Source organism: Echeneis naucrates, chromosome 14 (assembly GCF_900963305.1).
Source record: "Echeneis naucrates chromosome 14, fEcheNa1.1, whole genome shotgun sequence".
Taxonomy (NCBI): domain Eukaryota; kingdom Metazoa; phylum Chordata; class Actinopteri; order Carangiformes; family Echeneidae; genus Echeneis; species Echeneis naucrates.
The window spans coordinates 2,063,791-2,080,000 of record NC_042524.1 but is presented as its reverse complement, the minus strand read 5'-3'; the positions used below and the strand labels follow the sequence as shown (position 1 = coordinate 2,080,000).

Sequence of the window (16,210 nt, the reverse complement as noted above, 5' to 3'; positions counted from 1 at the left end):
AGCAGGGAGCAGTAATGCACCAGGATACCGAAGAGAAGGAGGGAGGGGTGCACCAGACCACGCTTCGGCAGGAGGAGGGCTATCCCAGCATCGTGATCTCCTCTGCAGTACCTCCTCCTGCTGCCAGCCGGCTGTAGGCTTGGCCACGAGAGTCACTTCCCTCCACGCAGAAATGAGTTTTCTCCTCTCTAATTCCTGCGACCGTTCAAGCTGCCGCACAATTTCACCGCTTCGGTGATGACACCCAACTGAAATCAAAATAGACGGCTCAAACGCCAAGTCATGAACTGTCATCTTCGCGGGAGATGAGATGAAGTTTCCACTCAAGCTTGACGACTATTTTTTTCTCTCTCTCTGATGAATATTAGAAAATTAAACAGTTCAGTTTAGACTTTCCTCATCTGAAGCTGATGGAAATGCCCACAAACTGAGACACAACAGGGATCCAGACTCTTCCCTCACTGCTGTTTTCCCGTATTAGTTATTACTCCACATTGTGTAGAAGGAGATGTGCTCAGATGCTATTAAAATCAAGTTCTCCGACAATGTGGAGTGATTTTAGAGCCCCCAGGGAACCGCCCCCCCCCCCCAGAAAGAGGCTTGAAGTCTCAGGACTCCACATGAACTATTATCGTGCATTTATTCCCCTCTCCCTGCTCTGCAGAACAATACTCTCCTGAAATGATTAATTTATGACTCCTCATGCAGGAAAACAGACTCCACACCATCACAGACTGTCAGAAAGTCCCTGACTCAGAAAAACTTCCATGTAAACCTCTTCCTTCATCAATAGGAGCCGTTATTGATCCATCTTCGGTCAGAGCAAAATAAATAAATAAATAAATAAATAAAATTATCTGCTGCTGCAAAACTGAAAGATCCTCTGATTCCATTTTTCTTCACGGCAGCTTGTTTTGTTTCTGCTGGCCATTAAGATGATGAGGAGCCTGACAATAAAAGCCCCACCTTTGCCAAACCCGATTCCCGCCCAAGTGGTGTGACATCCATTTATCCGCTCTTTGTGCGCAAAGTAAAGACATGCAGCTTTTAGTCACCGGCACAACACGGTGTTTCTGTGGACCCCCCCAGACACACACACACACACACACACACACACACACACACACCCTGCTCTCAGAGGCCGTACAAATCAAACCACCACGGTCAGTAACGAAGAAGATCTCGGAGATTTAACCAGCAGCTCTCCGACCGCCGCCTCTCCATCTGCACCTGCCGGCCCCGGGGAGGACCGGGACGAACCGGCTCCACGAGCTCCGTTACCTGGACCGAGGCCTCTCCCGTGGCAACGCGGTTCCCTCTCGGGTCCTCCTCCGGGGGGGGGGGGGGAAGGGGGGAGGGAGGGAGGGAGGGAGGGGGTCCAGCCGGTCCGGCTCTCTCTCTCCTGGGGCTGCTGGGATTCCTCACCTCGCTCTCCCTGATCCGCCTGCGGAGCTCCGCTCTCCTCCTCCTCTCTCCTCCTCACCTCGGCGGCGTCAAGCTGCCGAGGAGGGGGGGGGTTAGGATGCTCCGTCCTCCTGATTTCAAAGTAAAAAAAAAAGAAAAAAAGAATTATAGATAAAATATAGTTAGATTGTTGGAGGTGATAACCTCTTTCTAAATCTGAACCAAACCACATCACTTATTCCAAAGAATCACAGAAACATCACGGTCAGCTCAGGATGTGTGAGAATAAAAATCATTCACTGAATATTTTTACTCCAAAATGAAGGAACAAAAACCCGCAGAAATACAGTTTATAACCGAAACTACTTATAATTCTTCTGTTTCTCTAGTTAACGTGAACATAAAGTTAAGGAAAATTACAGACACAGTAAAGTTAATGAACATTAACTTTGTGGATGAATTTGGGGATATTTGAGAACTATCAGTTCCAGGATGTTGTTTATCAATGAAAAAAAAAACCCCTCCACAAATGAAAGATACTTTGGATCTTAATTATGTTTAAAAAGGTCTTAATTTAACAAACAGCCTCAGATTCAGTCATTTACACTGTGACCTCTTTATCTCTTCTATTTTGGTCTTTTAAATTGTCTTTTACTAGTTCCTGATTGTGATGCATTGTTTGATTTGTTGATAAGTTAAATAAAAGTTAATTTAAAGCAGAATTAAAGCTAAAATTGTGATGATTCTCGTTTGTTTTTAAAATGCAGTTTTTAAGCAGGTTTTGGTTTCTGTAAACGGTGAAGACAAAAGTGTAGATCACACTGCATGTAAAAATATTTGTATCACGTTTGTGTGTTCAGATTTATGAGTTTTTTTACGACAGTCATCTGTTGGTATCTTACCTGAAAACACCTGTATCTATCTCTCCTCGTGGATTTAACTAACTAACTCTAAATATAAACAATCCCAATCAAATCTGTCCATTTTATAAAGAAAAGTTAGCCCAGTCTGCTAAACTCACGAATCTTATTTTGAAGGTACGAACAGGAAGTGTTCTCTTCCTAATGGCGGTGGTCCTCGTTAATGAGGCTGCAGACTGCGCATGCGCCATACTGTGAGGCCTGTTGTAATCCCCCTTTGTCGCTAAAAAAAGAAAAAGGATGCAATGTGCTGAGAAATAAACAGGTTTTCCTGTGTTTCTGTCCAATAAATAAAACGATGCAGATTTTTTCAAATGGGACAAAAAAACTGTATAATTCATACAAATATTCATATAATTTAAGGGGATATTACTTTATTAAGCTTTAAGATCACTATGAAATAAGGCACACAGTATGTAGGCCAAACCAAACAATTAATCTCCTTATATTAAAATTTTTTTTTATATATACTTTACAATTTAAAACCAACAAAGTCAGTCTTACACTCACACTGAATTTAGTGCCCAATAAATTCACAATTTACTCATAAATTTTGCTAAAAACTGCAGGAATTAAAAAATAATAATATATGTGATCTATTTTTAGGGAGCGATGTCTTCATGAGGATTTAGAACGGACAGCTACAGACAGGAAGTCTGGAAGTGTGAAAGGGGTTTTGTTCACAAAAGGAGAGATAAGATCTTGGCCTTTTACTTCAAGTTGGTCTCTCATCCATATCTACACAGACATGAACAGTGAATCTTAAAATTATTTGAGGTAAATGAACTTAAATGAATCGTAGAACACACAGTTTAATGTGAAAGCTTAATGCAGAGACAGTTGATTTATTCCACTCTTAGATATTTTCATGGAGTTCCTGCTTCACTTTGTTGGTGTTGTGTTGCTCTGGCACCATCTGTTGGCCCAGCACTGTGTTTTCATGACTGCAGCTGCTCCAGTGACTATTTAATTCACTTCAGTTACTGATTTAGTGAAAAAAGTTGTGTCAGATGGAGAAAAGTAGAGTTAGCAAGAAAAAGTGGTTTGTAACACATAATTATTTGGTAACTGTTCATCCTCCTGTGGTCTGACTGCTGTCTGCTCAGACAATGGACAGTGATTATTAGATACAGGCCAGCATGTCTGAACTGAAGTCCCACACCTCGTGTGCACCTGAAAATGTGAAAAGTGGTGGCAGAAAAAAAACTAAGACTGGTCTCAGGGCGTCTCCCTTTAAACACAACTGGTCTCAGAGACAGTTAGCGTGACATCGTCCATCGGTGTGTGTCCTGTTGTAAATCCTCCAGGTTGTAATAAGACCATCACACGTCAGCCACTGCTGAAGAGCTGCTGTATCCATTTTCTTCTAAAAGTGACCGTCATTGAAAAAGACTTCAAAGTTAGAGAGCAAGGCCAAGTTTACTCAGGTAATACATCAAGTGAGCAGTCAGGCCATTTCCCCATAGATTTCAACAGTCTGACTACCTCCCTGGCCTCACATTCTGCATCCAGTCTGTGTAATTCGTTCTCTGAGTAAATTGACCAAAACAATTTGTTTTAAAAAGGGTTTATTTGAGCTCAGATAACGACAAGCCAGTGTGCTGTTTTATAATAAGGTGCTGTTTATTTAATAATTTCATTATTCACATCTCATGGTACACGTTCTGATAGCTTTGAATTGTAGTATTTACCATGTATAATACTGACCTCAGCCTCTTCTCCCAGGCCTCCTGCAGAGCCCCCTCTGTCCGTGGGTACGCTGGGTGGGCGGATCAGAGCAATATGCTAATCCTTTCCCACCTTGTCCTTTTCTGTTTCTTTTTTTTTTTTTTTTAACTCAGGGACAGAGGCGTGATGTGGTTCAGAGTTGGCTCTGTGTTGCTGTCTGGTTCAGTCCTGAAAACTGTGAAGTGCTGATCTGAATGTCCGGATTAAGTGCTTGATCACTTTAAGTATGACTGCAGAGAGTCACGACGGTGCCGGGGCCCCCGCCGCACACCAACTGGCTGATTAAAGCAGCTTCGCCTTTGAGTGAAGAGGGCTGTGTTTTGTTCAAGGTTCAGGCGGTCTGGGTTTCGACGTGTGTTAAAACTGGACTGCAGACATTTTGAGATCCAAACGCTCCTCATCCTTTCCTGTCAGCATGCCTTTAGACTTGCACAAGCATCGAGCAGGAGTGTTGTAGTGGCTGTCCAGATGACACGCCGTGGCATCAAAAACAGACCAGAAACAATCAACAGCCTCATCTGGACAGCAGAGGAAACTCCCCTCCGCTTTAAAAACAGTTACAACCACTTGGTGCTGACTCCCACTCCGATTTTTGCATTCAACCTTTTTTTCTTTGTACAACTTTAAGGCAGGAAGTTCCACTTTTTTTTAAATAGGTTTCAGTCTTAAATTCATGCCTCCCTGCACAACATTGATTTTTTTTTTTTTTGTTTCTTTTTTTTTGTTTGTTTTTTAAATAAAGGACGGGGAGCCTGGAAGTATTCTAGTGTCCATCAGGCCTGATCCACTGAAACCAAAGTCAACACAATTCATCCTAATGTGTTGTGCTATGCCATGTAGATGAAGGTGTTTATATCGGTCTCGTCGCGCTTGATGTACTTGTGATCTATCAGCCACTCGATCTGCTCCTTGATCATCTTCTTCTGTGGTAAAAACATGTTCTTTAGGATCTCCACGAGCTCTGTCTGCAGCTGGGCATTGTTGATGCGCTTCCTCATCTTCATGATCTGGATAATGGCCTCCTGGACGAGGGGAACAAGGCCAACAGATGGATTACATTGCAGAACTTGTTCAGACTGTACGGTGGGAAACGCAAGACGAGAACATTTATTCACAGCAGGCAGCGTTACGTAAGGAGGAGGGAGCAGCGGCATCTTCTCCTTCATGCTGCGAGCTCCAGGTCTTACCTGTGTTCTCAGTATCCTGAGCTGGACGATGCCCTCGTTCTCCTCCTCTCTCATTCGCTCCGTGGTGAGCTGCAGCCGACCAATCAGGTTAATCTTCCCCCTTTTCTGAACCTTAGAGTTTTTTCTGTGAGGTGAAACAGAAAACAAAAACCAACGCCCTGCTTAGACATAGGCAGAAGCAACAGGAGGCTTGGTTTTGACTGGGTTTCTTCAATATCTATAGTATGAAGGACAATGACACAAAAGGCAAATATTAAAGCAGTCAATGCATTTGACTTGACTTGTTTACGTTTTTAGTCCTCAACGTGGCATTCAAACCAGGATATATAAGGAAATAAAACTGAACTGTGGAGAACAGAGACATGTTGAACATACGGAGCTGACAGTAACGACCCTTACATGAGAGAAAACTCCTGATTGACGTAGAATAGTGTTCCTTCTGCAAAGTCTTTGGGCGAGGACACCACCGGGTCATACAATAACACCTGCCGCTTCAGTTTGGGAAACGCCACCAGAGACTGGGAGGATGGAGAAGACGGTTCAGAGGACAGACAGACAACGTCCACTGTAAAACACAGAGAACATTTCCGAGGTTCGGCCCTACTTTACCCAGAGAGTGCGGCGCAGCTCTGCATCCGGCAGCTCTGTGGCGAGCTTGAGGTTTTCAAAGCTGATCCTCTCCCTTGGTCTCTGGTTCCAGGCAAACAGCACTGCCAGCTGAAAGGTGGTCACCTCCAGGTCATACTGACCCACCTCGTTCTTAAAGGTTATCTGGAGAAATGAGCGACATCACATTTAGTCTATTTCCCAAAGCAGTAAAAAGTGTTAGCTTATTATAATATTGCACGAACAGTAGCTTTGTGAGTGTTTGTGTGCACAGTTGCGTTTTACTCACAATGCCGTTGGACATGAGGTGATGCCAGTGAAGTTTCCTGCCGCTGTGGTTCTTCTTATAAAAGTCTTCCACCTCTGGTATCAAATCCTCCAGCTCTGTAGGAAGAGAGACGAAAACCTTCTCGCTGCTCCTCGACCAAGCTCCAGCATTCAAGATCTTTATGTTTACAGAGTCGGCTGCGGGAAAATACGTGATCACATTTTTATCTCTGACTGTTTGGTTGTTTTGCCGCTGAGAATAAAACACATCTGTCTGCTGAATATGAAGCCAGAAGCAGCAGCCATCAGTTCATCTTAGCATAAAGAGTGAATACAGTTAGTGTGGCTGTATCTCAAACAATTATTTTAGAGTAAAGCTCAATCTGACAAACATAGATCCTCATCATCCAATTAATTAATGGCAAGTATCAATTATCAAGACTTTTGACAATGATTAATCAGATAAATCGTTAAATCAAACCGATTATTTAGCTATTAACTGAATGAATCAAAGCTCACTCTGCTTAAATAAATAAATATCAGTATCATTCAGTATTTGCAGCTGCTCAGACTTGTGTAAATTTAAACTGTCACTGCAGGTCTTCAGCTGCCTCTCTCACCTGGTAAGGCGAGCTTGTTGTGTTTATGCATTTCTTTGAAAGACTGGTTGAGGTCCTCCGACACCTTGATGTCTTGAAACATCCTGGCCAGCTTGTTGACATAGTCAGCTGGCATTCCTACTTCCTGTTTGGGCAGATAACAGGAAACAGTTTTTACCGGTGATGAAAAACAGTAAATGATGGTATCTCACACACTCCTGTCCGTCCCTTCCTACCCTGAGCCACTCCACCATGTTCTCCTCGATCTCGCTGTCGGCTGAGATGTCCAGGATGAGCCGGCGGGTCAGGTGGGCTTTGTGATAGCGCATGAACACGTCTTTGTTCTGGACGTACTTCAGCACCAGCAGCTGGAAAAGATCAAACAGATGTTGAGTGGAAAAAATGAACGTTTCAGTTTCATTTCGTTACATTTAATGATGAACTTGTGCTGTAAACAGTGAAGATGTGTTTTCAGTCACAGTGATCTGGACAACATGCTCTCCCCATTATTATTTTCTGTGACTCTGCTACAATCATATGAAGCAGCATGGGGGAAAATCAGCATCTTTACTAAAAAAAAAAACAAAAAACAGAGAAAACAGTAAAGGCTGCCTGTAACATACCACTTCCTTCAGCTTGGCCTCAATCTCTTCAGATGTGAGCTTCTTGCTCAGCGGGGTTTTTCTCAGGAGCATGTCGCAGTAGTTGGCCAGCAGCTCTGGACATTTTGACTCTGGTTGAGTTTTCAGACCAACCCTTTAAAACACACACACAAGAAAACAAGACGGTGGTCAGACAAGATTTTACTTCATCAATCAAACCAAAAGATGAACCTCGGGCAGGGAACAGTCTCTTACCCTTTCTGTTTCATAGGAAGTTCTAATTTAAATATTGTGGCATCATTCACGACAGCTTTGTACGCCTGTAAAGAGATTGAAGGACATTTGAGAAGACGTTCTGGCAGGTGCGTCCTACGATCACACTGTTCTGTTAGCAGCCAAGGTGGTGAAGGTGGAGCTCACCTTGTCTCTGGCTGTCAGGAAGCGTGGGTCGTCCTGAAACGCCTCTTTGACCAGGCGACTGAATCGGTTAAACAAGGTGAGCAGCTGCTCCACATATTTCTCTGAGTCCTGCAGCAAAGAGCAGCAAGTAATGTCATCGGAGTCAAAGCTCATTATTAATTTTGTTAAATAGTATTTTGACAATCACAATTTAAGACACAATAACAAGAGTGGATTTAACTGAGCTGAGATTGTTTTACTAAATTAATGTGATTTACATTTACACAAGGACATTTTTATTCTCTGGAGATATCACAACGTGTCTTTCTGCTACTTTTTAGGAGAACAGAGTGAATCAGAGGTGGACTGTAAATCTGTTTGTCAGCTAAGATAAAAAAAAAGAAAAAAGGTTTATTTATGAGCCCATTTTAAGAGATAAACCAGGAAAGGACAAAGAAAGGAAGTGACTCATCACTTTGTCTAACTCTGTCTTAACTGTGTAGGAGTTAAACAGTTTAACGGAAAAGTAACAGATGCAACAGTTGGCTAAATGTAATGAGTAAATAGTTAAGATGAAATCAATGGATAAAAGTGATGAATTCAAAGGACTCACAGCTTAGTCTAAATAAACTGCATTCAAGACTCATCTGTATATATAGTACATACTGTATGTGTGTTTTTTGACTCACAGAGGTGATTGTCTCTGCTGAAGCCACCATATCAGCCAGGCCAGCACTCATGATGTGCTCCTCAAGGTCCTTCAGCATGGGATCGATGCCGCTCGGTACTTTGTCCATCAGGGAGAACATAAGGTGCAACTCTGGAAGAGCAGGGAGGAAAAATTAAATGCATAGACACCACAAGATTCATGCTTCTTATTCTTTGGCCATGTTTTTTTTTTTTTTTTCGATTCCAGAGATAGTCTAAAATCTTCCTAATCAGGGGATTCAGTGCTGGAATTACACAGCCTTTGGACTAAACAAGTGTGAGCACTACTTAAACACTAAGTTTTATTTGGCTGCTGCATTATAGAACTAGCAGAGTAGGGACTACTTAAAAATCCATTACTGCAGATGCTCTTTGTCCTACTTGGTAAATCAAGCTGTAAAGAGGACCTGAACACAAACGCAGACACATACACACATACAAATGCATTAACAAATAATGATGAGTGGTTAATGCAACACAGGAGCAGATTCTCAATGTCCAGGTTATACTATACACATACTTTTGTTGTGTTTTACACCTGAACCATGAGAAATGACAGAAACAAAACTGCTGGCTAAACAAGCTTCCACCTGTGAAGGTGAACGAGGTTTGATAAACAGCAAACAGTTTCTGGGAAAAAACACTATTTCATAGATAGAAATGTGTGCAACAGCTGTATCAAAAAGTTCTGTTCAGATTTACAATCTTACAAACATATACTTTTTTTTCCCACTTTCTGATTCAAACCAACATTTTTCCAGATTTCGCCAGTTTCTATTTTTCACTTTGTTGATGATACTGCTCTTAGTTTACAGCCCCCTGTAACAATGATTTGTGCATGTGATTCCCGAATAGACCGGATCAGCATCAGCAGGAAAAACTAATTAAAGTTTGGCTCTGGAAACAGAAGAACAGCAATACCTGCTTTCTGATTTCTGTTTGAAGGCGTCTTAAATTGTTCTGTGTATGTGATTATTTGTTCAAATATGTGACTGGATGATTATTTCATGTACAGCAGCAAAAAACTGTGGAAAAAGGACTTTATTTTAGTGTGTCTGAGGTAACTTTAATAAAACATCAACATGTTATCTCTCTCTCTTTCTGTGTGTACTTTCTGTGAGCTCTAGACCTGATTTTTGTCCTGACTCTGTGGTTGTCCCTGCAGTATAAACTATGATCTCCATGCCCCTCCAAAGGAAGTCACAGTCAACCTAAAGGTATGTGCGTCATGTCTGTGTGTTTGGATTTGACGGAGTTATGACTCAGACAGAGGATGTGCGGTGAAGCAGTGAGGTGTGAGCTCCTCCACGAGCTGCTGCTCAGACTGCCGGAGAGAATGACGCCCTCCTGCCCCTTTTGTCAGCTTTCCTGAGCCCCCACCTGCAGAGGTCCAGCTATGGATAACTATCTTTTAGTAAAGCATGTAGGTTTAGAGGTGGACACCGTCCAACTGTCCTCAGTGTCTCATCACACATTTCTTTAAGAGGAGGTGGTGGAAACACAGACGGATGTTCTACAAGACACTGGACGGGAAGGTTTGGTCAGGGCTATTTCCTGGTGCAAACCTGAGCTGGCTGAGCCTTTGGTGGGAGCAGTCCTGCCGTACTCACTCTCTGTCTCATTTCGTTTGATCATGCCTGGACACTCAGCTAAAATCGTCTCCTTGAATGACGTGACCAGCGCATTGACACAGCACTCCATTAACTAGAAAATAAAGAGATTGGAGACAGTTCAGGAGGAGAAATTGATAACAATAAATACAGCAAACAAACAAATAACCAACCAACCAACCAACCCCCCCCCCCCAAAAAAAAAAAAAAAAAAAAAAACTGTTCTTCAAATGCAAATGTTGCAAAATTCACTTTTTCCTAAAGGAATTGGAACAAACAATTATATATTTGATGTATGTAGCAAAGAGTTTAAAGTAAAAGTTATAAATGAAAAACAATGACGATGTAATTTGGAAGAAGTTGTCTGTATATGACATGTTGTTTTGTTTCTCTGGATCAAAATTCAACTTGTTTTCAAAGTAAGATGCACCACACTGAGCTGTGATACTCACTGCTTGTACAGAGTTACAGTCACGTCTCGTCTCCAGGTATCGCAGCGCACGTTTCTCCTCTTCCCTCAGCTTTGAGTCAGCCTGGTAAAAAAAACATGCCATATTTTGCACATTTAATATTTATTACATTTGTTTTGCATAAAATCCTGTAGGAGCCACGTACTGGGTGGTGCTCTGCACCTCCGAGGTCTATGCAGAGCAGAGCTGTAAAAGGCTAGAGAGGTTTTAAAGGCTGAAATTAAAGAGCCGCAGGAGTTGTTTTATTGGGAAATAAGGGACCAACCATTTTTTCAGTGCTCACAGATGTTTGTGTGTTTCTTCTATCAAATTATGACTGCTTTGCTGCGTTTTGACAAATGTAATCCCTGTTTGAGTAAGAGAGAAGGCTCAAGGTTCAGGTTTCTGCTTCATGTCGTGAGGTCTAATTGAGAGACCGCTGTAAACCTCAGTGAACTGGACATATTTTCCTTCAACCTGAGCTGAATGTAAACAGGAAACTTGAGAGCACGAGACTTAAAAAAATGGTTTTAACTGACAGCAGGGATTGGATAGAAAATGAGTGTCAGATGCAGAAAAGATGCCCATCCTGGATCCCCTTGCTGACAGTTAGAGGATTGTTGAGAAAATAAGTTTTCGTGTCCTCTAAATACATCGACGACTACTGCTCACATATTTCATGTAGTTCTGGACCCCGTTTTGCTGGAGGTAGGCGGGTGCCTGTGTCCTGTAGAACCTCTCAGTAGAATCCATGTACGCCTTCTCAAAGTTGTCCCTGTAGATCTGCAGCTTGTCGTCAGGGTTGGAGCACAGATTCACTGCTCAGAGAACAACATACAGCTCAATCACAAAGAGACATTTAATTCAAACTGTTTATTGAAGATTTTGTTGGTCTGTAATATCACTAGTCATGAGTCTGGTTCTGGAGAATCATTATTATTTTAATTTTTTTATTTATTTTTTTTTAAATCAGACACAAGATAAATCTATTTTGGATGTGATCACAGATTGGACTCGTGGTTCAGATACCGGTACAATGAGACGACCTGTGTTACTGTCACTCACCGTAGGACTCTCGCACTCCAATGACCAGCTGGGAGTCGAAGGCCTCTCCCAGCCGCTCGGCGTGGACGAGCTTCATGGCGCTGTCCTGTAGCCTGTTTTTAATGTTGGAGAAGATGGACTCGTTCCATGTGTCCAGCATCAGCTGCAGGGAGAGGACGGAGATGTACAGATAAGAGACTGCAGTATGACTCACAGTTGATGTCAGTGTAAATGGGTGACATGAATCCTTTGAGTCCCCCATGTTGCCTCTTGGTTCACCCCTCACCTTACGGACAATGCTATCCTCAACATTGGACTTCTTGTTGCTGCCTTGCTTGCCCATCAAGGTAATCTCCAGCTGGCAGAAAGGCTTGGGCAAGATATCACACTGTGTGAAGAACTTCCTCCACTCCGCTATGTAGGCCTTCAGCAGCGCTGTGTCATCCTGGTGACTCAACACCCGCTAAGAAAGAGCGAGAAACAGAGGAGGGGGCCGATCACCTACTGCAAAATGTAACTGACAGACTAAAACATTAGACCACAGGAATAGTAACAAACAAAAGAAATACGTTTGAACTATTAAAGGAAAAAATCCACCTTAAAACACCACATGATCCCTGTGAACTATGAAGAAGGTATTATGGGTACTACTGAGAAATTCTTTCATCCACTGATAATCACCTCGATAAACAAGAAAACACAGCGACCGGGAAAGGCTGTTTAACAACTCACAGTGTCCAAACTGTATTTACACTGAACAGTACAAGTGCAGGCTGGAGTGTGGCTGGATCTATGTGAGTGCTCAGTGGGGCGACCTGATAGCTGAGTGGTTAGGGGGAAAATGTCTCTCTGTGCCCGTTTTATCAAAAAGGAATAAAATGGCCAAATTTGAAAATGATGTGGGAAATATAAGAACACAAACTGTGGAGTTTGGATGTGAAACAACATCATTTAACAGAGGTTTGAATGCAAATCGCACAATGGTTCTTTTCTTACTGCTTGTGCTTGTTTGATGAAATCTAGGATGTCCTCTTTGAGGGCCTGGTGGATCTTAGCGGGACCTTTATCATCCCACAGGCATACAGCATGGACGTCTCTGTGGAGACAAAGAGGACACACAGTGCTACCTGCCCCGCTTTTCTGAGTGCCAGCACCAAAGCTGAGAGCCATTACAGGATAGGCCAACTTACGAGAACAGGTCAAACCACTGTTGTTTGGTGACGGACTCCTGTCGCAGGAGCTTCAGTACTATGGGACGCATCAGGTCCCATTTATCCTCAAACTGAAGGGAGCCTTTGTTCTGGAAACACACAGGAGCAAAGTGGACTGTATAACTTTTACAGCAGGTTTGAATCATTAACAACACAAAACAAAATATTATTGTCATTAAAATTCAGTGTGACAGAATTATATGTGCCTTTGAGAGAGTTATACATTTCACAAACCTTTTGGGTTATTTACATGAACTGGAAATGATTCAGAAAAAATATAACCACAAAAAATGAAAGCCAAAAGCAACAAAAAGCATTATTTATGTTTTGTGGACTTTAATGGATAAGTCCAGTGGTGATCTCTGTGGCTTTATTCCGTCTGACTGATTGATATATTTTCGTGCCTCTTCTCATTAGGGTTTCATTACCTATCAGATTAAAATCTAAATGAAACATCAGAAAGCATGACTTGTCTCCACTATCTAGCAGAGCTGTGTTGTTATTACTTCACTATATCAAGAAACAAAAGAAAAGCAGAAAATTCCAAGAAGCTAGATGCCTCATGTGTTCGGCTGATACTTTACAGTTGATTGACCTTCTAAATATCTAAATGTATAAGCAGAAAAGCCAATGACCCCCTTGACCATAAACAAATGAGTAATTAGGCTAATGTTACTGTGATTTCAATGTGAGGTCATTTCTCTAATTGAGCTCAGTCTTGATGAGAGTGGAAGGAAACTTTATCATGAAAACCAAACGATCCCAGACATTGTCCAACTTTCTGATAAAACTATAGTGTCACAGCACCACAGGTATTGTTGTGCTACAGAGAGGTCCAGTCTCTGCCAACACAATTGCAGTATGATTTTGTTCACGTCGTGCAGCCCAACATTTTAACCTACTCGGCCTTTTATTTACAAAACGATTTAATAATTGTCTGAAAAACTGATGATGAAATTAGTCTAGTTGCAGCTCCACACTGGAAAAAAGAAAGTTAAACTAGTTAGAGGATGTTCAATAATTAATAAACACATTACTGTGTGCCAATCTCCAAAAACAATGGATGATGGATGGATGTATTTCCTATAATGTAAACCAACCAGATAAATACAACTCATTAATTCTAAGCAGGCATAAGAAAAGCGTATTCACAACCAGAACACGTCTGTCAGTGTGTAAACTAACCAAGCCCTTCACTTCAGAGCGTCCTGCTGATGCTCATTATTCTCCATCAATACAGAAACCAAAGAAAATGGAGCTGCTTATATGTGCAAAAACTACACGCGGGCAGTGGCTTAGAAAATAAGAATATCCAGAATATTCAGCTAGATTTGCTTCAGATGACAGAAATATATATGTGAAGTAAAGAAGAATATAATATCTAAATAATAATTCAGCATGTTAAATTCTAGTTAACTAACTGCAAAAACAGTATATAGCACATTCATTAACTCTACGTGCTCAATAGACTTGGTTTTAATTGGGACAAAGCCAGTGTCTTCCAAAGGTTATCTGTTATTATTTTGTAGATCCCTGACCTAAACTGAGATTACCTTTATGCCAACGTAAAAATATGACCTTTATGTGCAATTTGGCAAAGTTCCTGTTTTAGCGTGGGGTTCCTTTGCTGAAGAGCAGATTTTAAAGTAACAGTCAGCAGACACAACTGGTCTGGAGAGCACAGAGACATATTTATTACAAGTATGATTTTAGATTTGTACCCATGGGTTAATGTCATTTCTTCATGAGGTCAGAATGCTAACCAACTTACAGCAGCTTACGTCAGTTTAAAACCCTAATTCTCAAAATAAAAAAACATATGTTCGTGTCACACTGCAGGACCTGACATGCAGCTGATGTTTATTCACTGACAATAAACAGAACAGTTGCTGCTCGAAAAATGGGAAGAATAGACTCTTGTTATTGCTATTTATCATATTGCGAGTGTTTGAGATACCTATTGTTATAACAAGGTTATATATTTAAACAAAAGTTTGGATGCAGCCCATGAAGGGGACCAAACATGTTAGCTAAATGCAGCTGGCTGGGAAAATTATCCAGAGGAGCATGAAAGTGACAGGATGTGTGAGAATGTCCTAATGTTGGTACAATGCAAGAGAGCTGATAGCATTCTGCACACACAGAAGCAGTTTCTTTTTGTTTTGTCTGCAGAGTCATTTTCTAACACCCCCAGCACCGCCAGGCTGTAGCAGTGTGTGTTTTCTGGCTGGTTTGTCACCTCTCCTGGGCTTCTGTCTGACTTTGCTGTATTGCTGAAATGGCAGCAGAAGATTGTGCACAGAAAAACAGCACGACTGTGTCTTTTGGCAGCCTTCAGCGTGTCTTTAAAGGGGGGGGGGGGGGGGGGTGGGGGCTGGTCAGCTGCAGCCTCCTGAACCTAAAGCACTGACTGACAGATGATAGCAGGTCTGCAGCTAGCGCTTACACAGACTGGGGTTATATTTTAGGTGGTTGAGCTAACGATGTGCCCCCCCCCCTCACACACACACACACACACAACAATCCCATCCCCTCCTCACCCGTTATCAGTACCGTTTCTTTTCTCCCCCTCCTCCCTCCTCCCCCCTCCCTCGGTGTCTGACTCTTTCCTTCGCCCTGTAGCTTCCCTGTGTGGCTAAAAATCACTGATGTGCACTTAGCCAATGCTAGCCAGATGTAACTTAACTGCTCCCTGCTGGAGCCGCCGCCGGCGGCGGAGTCGCGCTCAGCCGCGGTGCCATGTCGGTAAATGCCGGAGCTAAACGCCGACATCACACCGTGCAAGTGTCAAGCAGCCAGCCGGGCGACGAGAGCGAATAATTGAATTGAAGTGGCTCTTACCTTTAGCAAATTAGACGTCGCCATGTTCCCTCAACTTATCCTCTCGCAAAATCTCGCGAGAGCCAGCCGACGAGGAGGGGAGGAGGGGAGGGGGGGGGCGAAGACGGGCCGAGATGAGCTTTATCACTTCAGCGACAAAAAGGAGAAGTTAAAGGGCAAATAAGTTCAAATTTACACTGACATCTTCACATATTCTGTCGAGTACATTAAAAAATGTTTTAATGTCATCTTGGCAGATTTGACGCAATATTTAGAGTAGAAACGCTCACTGATTGCATTTTCTCCAGACAATAATGAATAAAAACGTAGAGAAAACTATAAAGGTCCTTGTAAATATTGTTATAACACCATTGGAAATAGGTCATTATTGCTACTACTGTCTTTAGACCAGCACTCTCTGTGGTTACCGGGTCATTAACACATTTAGTATTATCACTTCTATTTCTATCTTTTAATTATCTTTATTCCAGTTGAAGCGTGAGAGCAACATAATGTGCAAACTGCGAACCTTTAAGCACCCTGGGAATAAAACCAGAGACAAAAAAAACCAAACAAACCACTGTTTATTCCACTTCAAGGACAGTTGCTGTTTCATGCAATCATCATGATGCTTGTTTTCATCCGGCCTCGATCTT

At 42.2% G+C, this 16,210-nt stretch overlaps 2 protein-coding genes across 3 annotated transcripts in view; both read right to left on the bottom strand.

The window, feature by feature from the left end:
- capn5b (calpain 5b) overlaps nucleotides 1–1,334 on the bottom strand; it is a 29,287-nt gene extending 27,953 nt beyond the window's left edge. The window contains exon 1 of the mRNA XM_029519314.1: nucleotides 1,282–1,334. The gene's annotated coding sequence lies outside the window, so the exon portion shown is untranslated. The remainder of the gene's footprint in view (nucleotides 1–1,281) is intronic.
- A 3,545-nt stretch (nucleotides 1,335–4,879) lies between these two features.
- LOC115053891 (cullin-5) lies at nucleotides 4,880–15,615 on the bottom strand. 2 transcript variants are annotated; one of them, XM_029518758.1, is made up of 19 exons: nucleotides 15,576–15,615; nucleotides 12,714–12,823; nucleotides 12,520–12,619; nucleotides 11,810–11,986; nucleotides 11,545–11,686; nucleotides 11,152–11,297; nucleotides 10,483–10,563; nucleotides 9,986–10,124; nucleotides 8,402–8,532; nucleotides 7,734–7,841; nucleotides 7,569–7,633; nucleotides 7,335–7,467; nucleotides 6,948–7,079; nucleotides 6,733–6,856; nucleotides 6,135–6,310; nucleotides 5,849–6,010; nucleotides 5,639–5,757; nucleotides 5,240–5,363; nucleotides 4,880–5,074 (listed from the first exon to the last, which is right to left on the bottom strand). In XM_029518758.1, exons 1-19 carry the CDS (start codon nucleotides 15,597–15,599, stop codon nucleotides 4,880–4,882), a joined length of 2,388 nt encoding a protein of 795 aa, XP_029374618.1. In that variant the 5' UTR covers nucleotides 15,600–15,615. The 2 variants fall into 2 exon arrangements, with proteins under 2 accessions (XP_029374618.1, XP_029374619.1); XM_029518759.1 differs by having other exon boundaries at nucleotides 10,031–10,124.
- Nucleotides 15,616–16,210: the final 595 nt, after the last annotated feature.

What these genes read in the sequence shown, in the direction of transcription:
- LOC115053891 (XM_029518758.1), bottom strand. Translation starts at nt 15,599, where the DNA reads ATGGCGACGTCTAATTTGCTAAAG. An exon ending in TCATCAAACAAGCACAAGCA is followed by an intron (nt 11,987 to 12,519) that starts GTAAGAAAAGAA and finishes GCTCTTTCTTAG; the next exon opens with CGGGTGTTGAGTCACCAGGA. An exon ending in TGGAGTGCGAGAGTCCTACG is followed by an intron (nt 11,298 to 11,544) that starts GTGAGTGACAGT and finishes TTCTCTGAGCAG; the next exon opens with TGAATCTGTGCTCCAACCCT.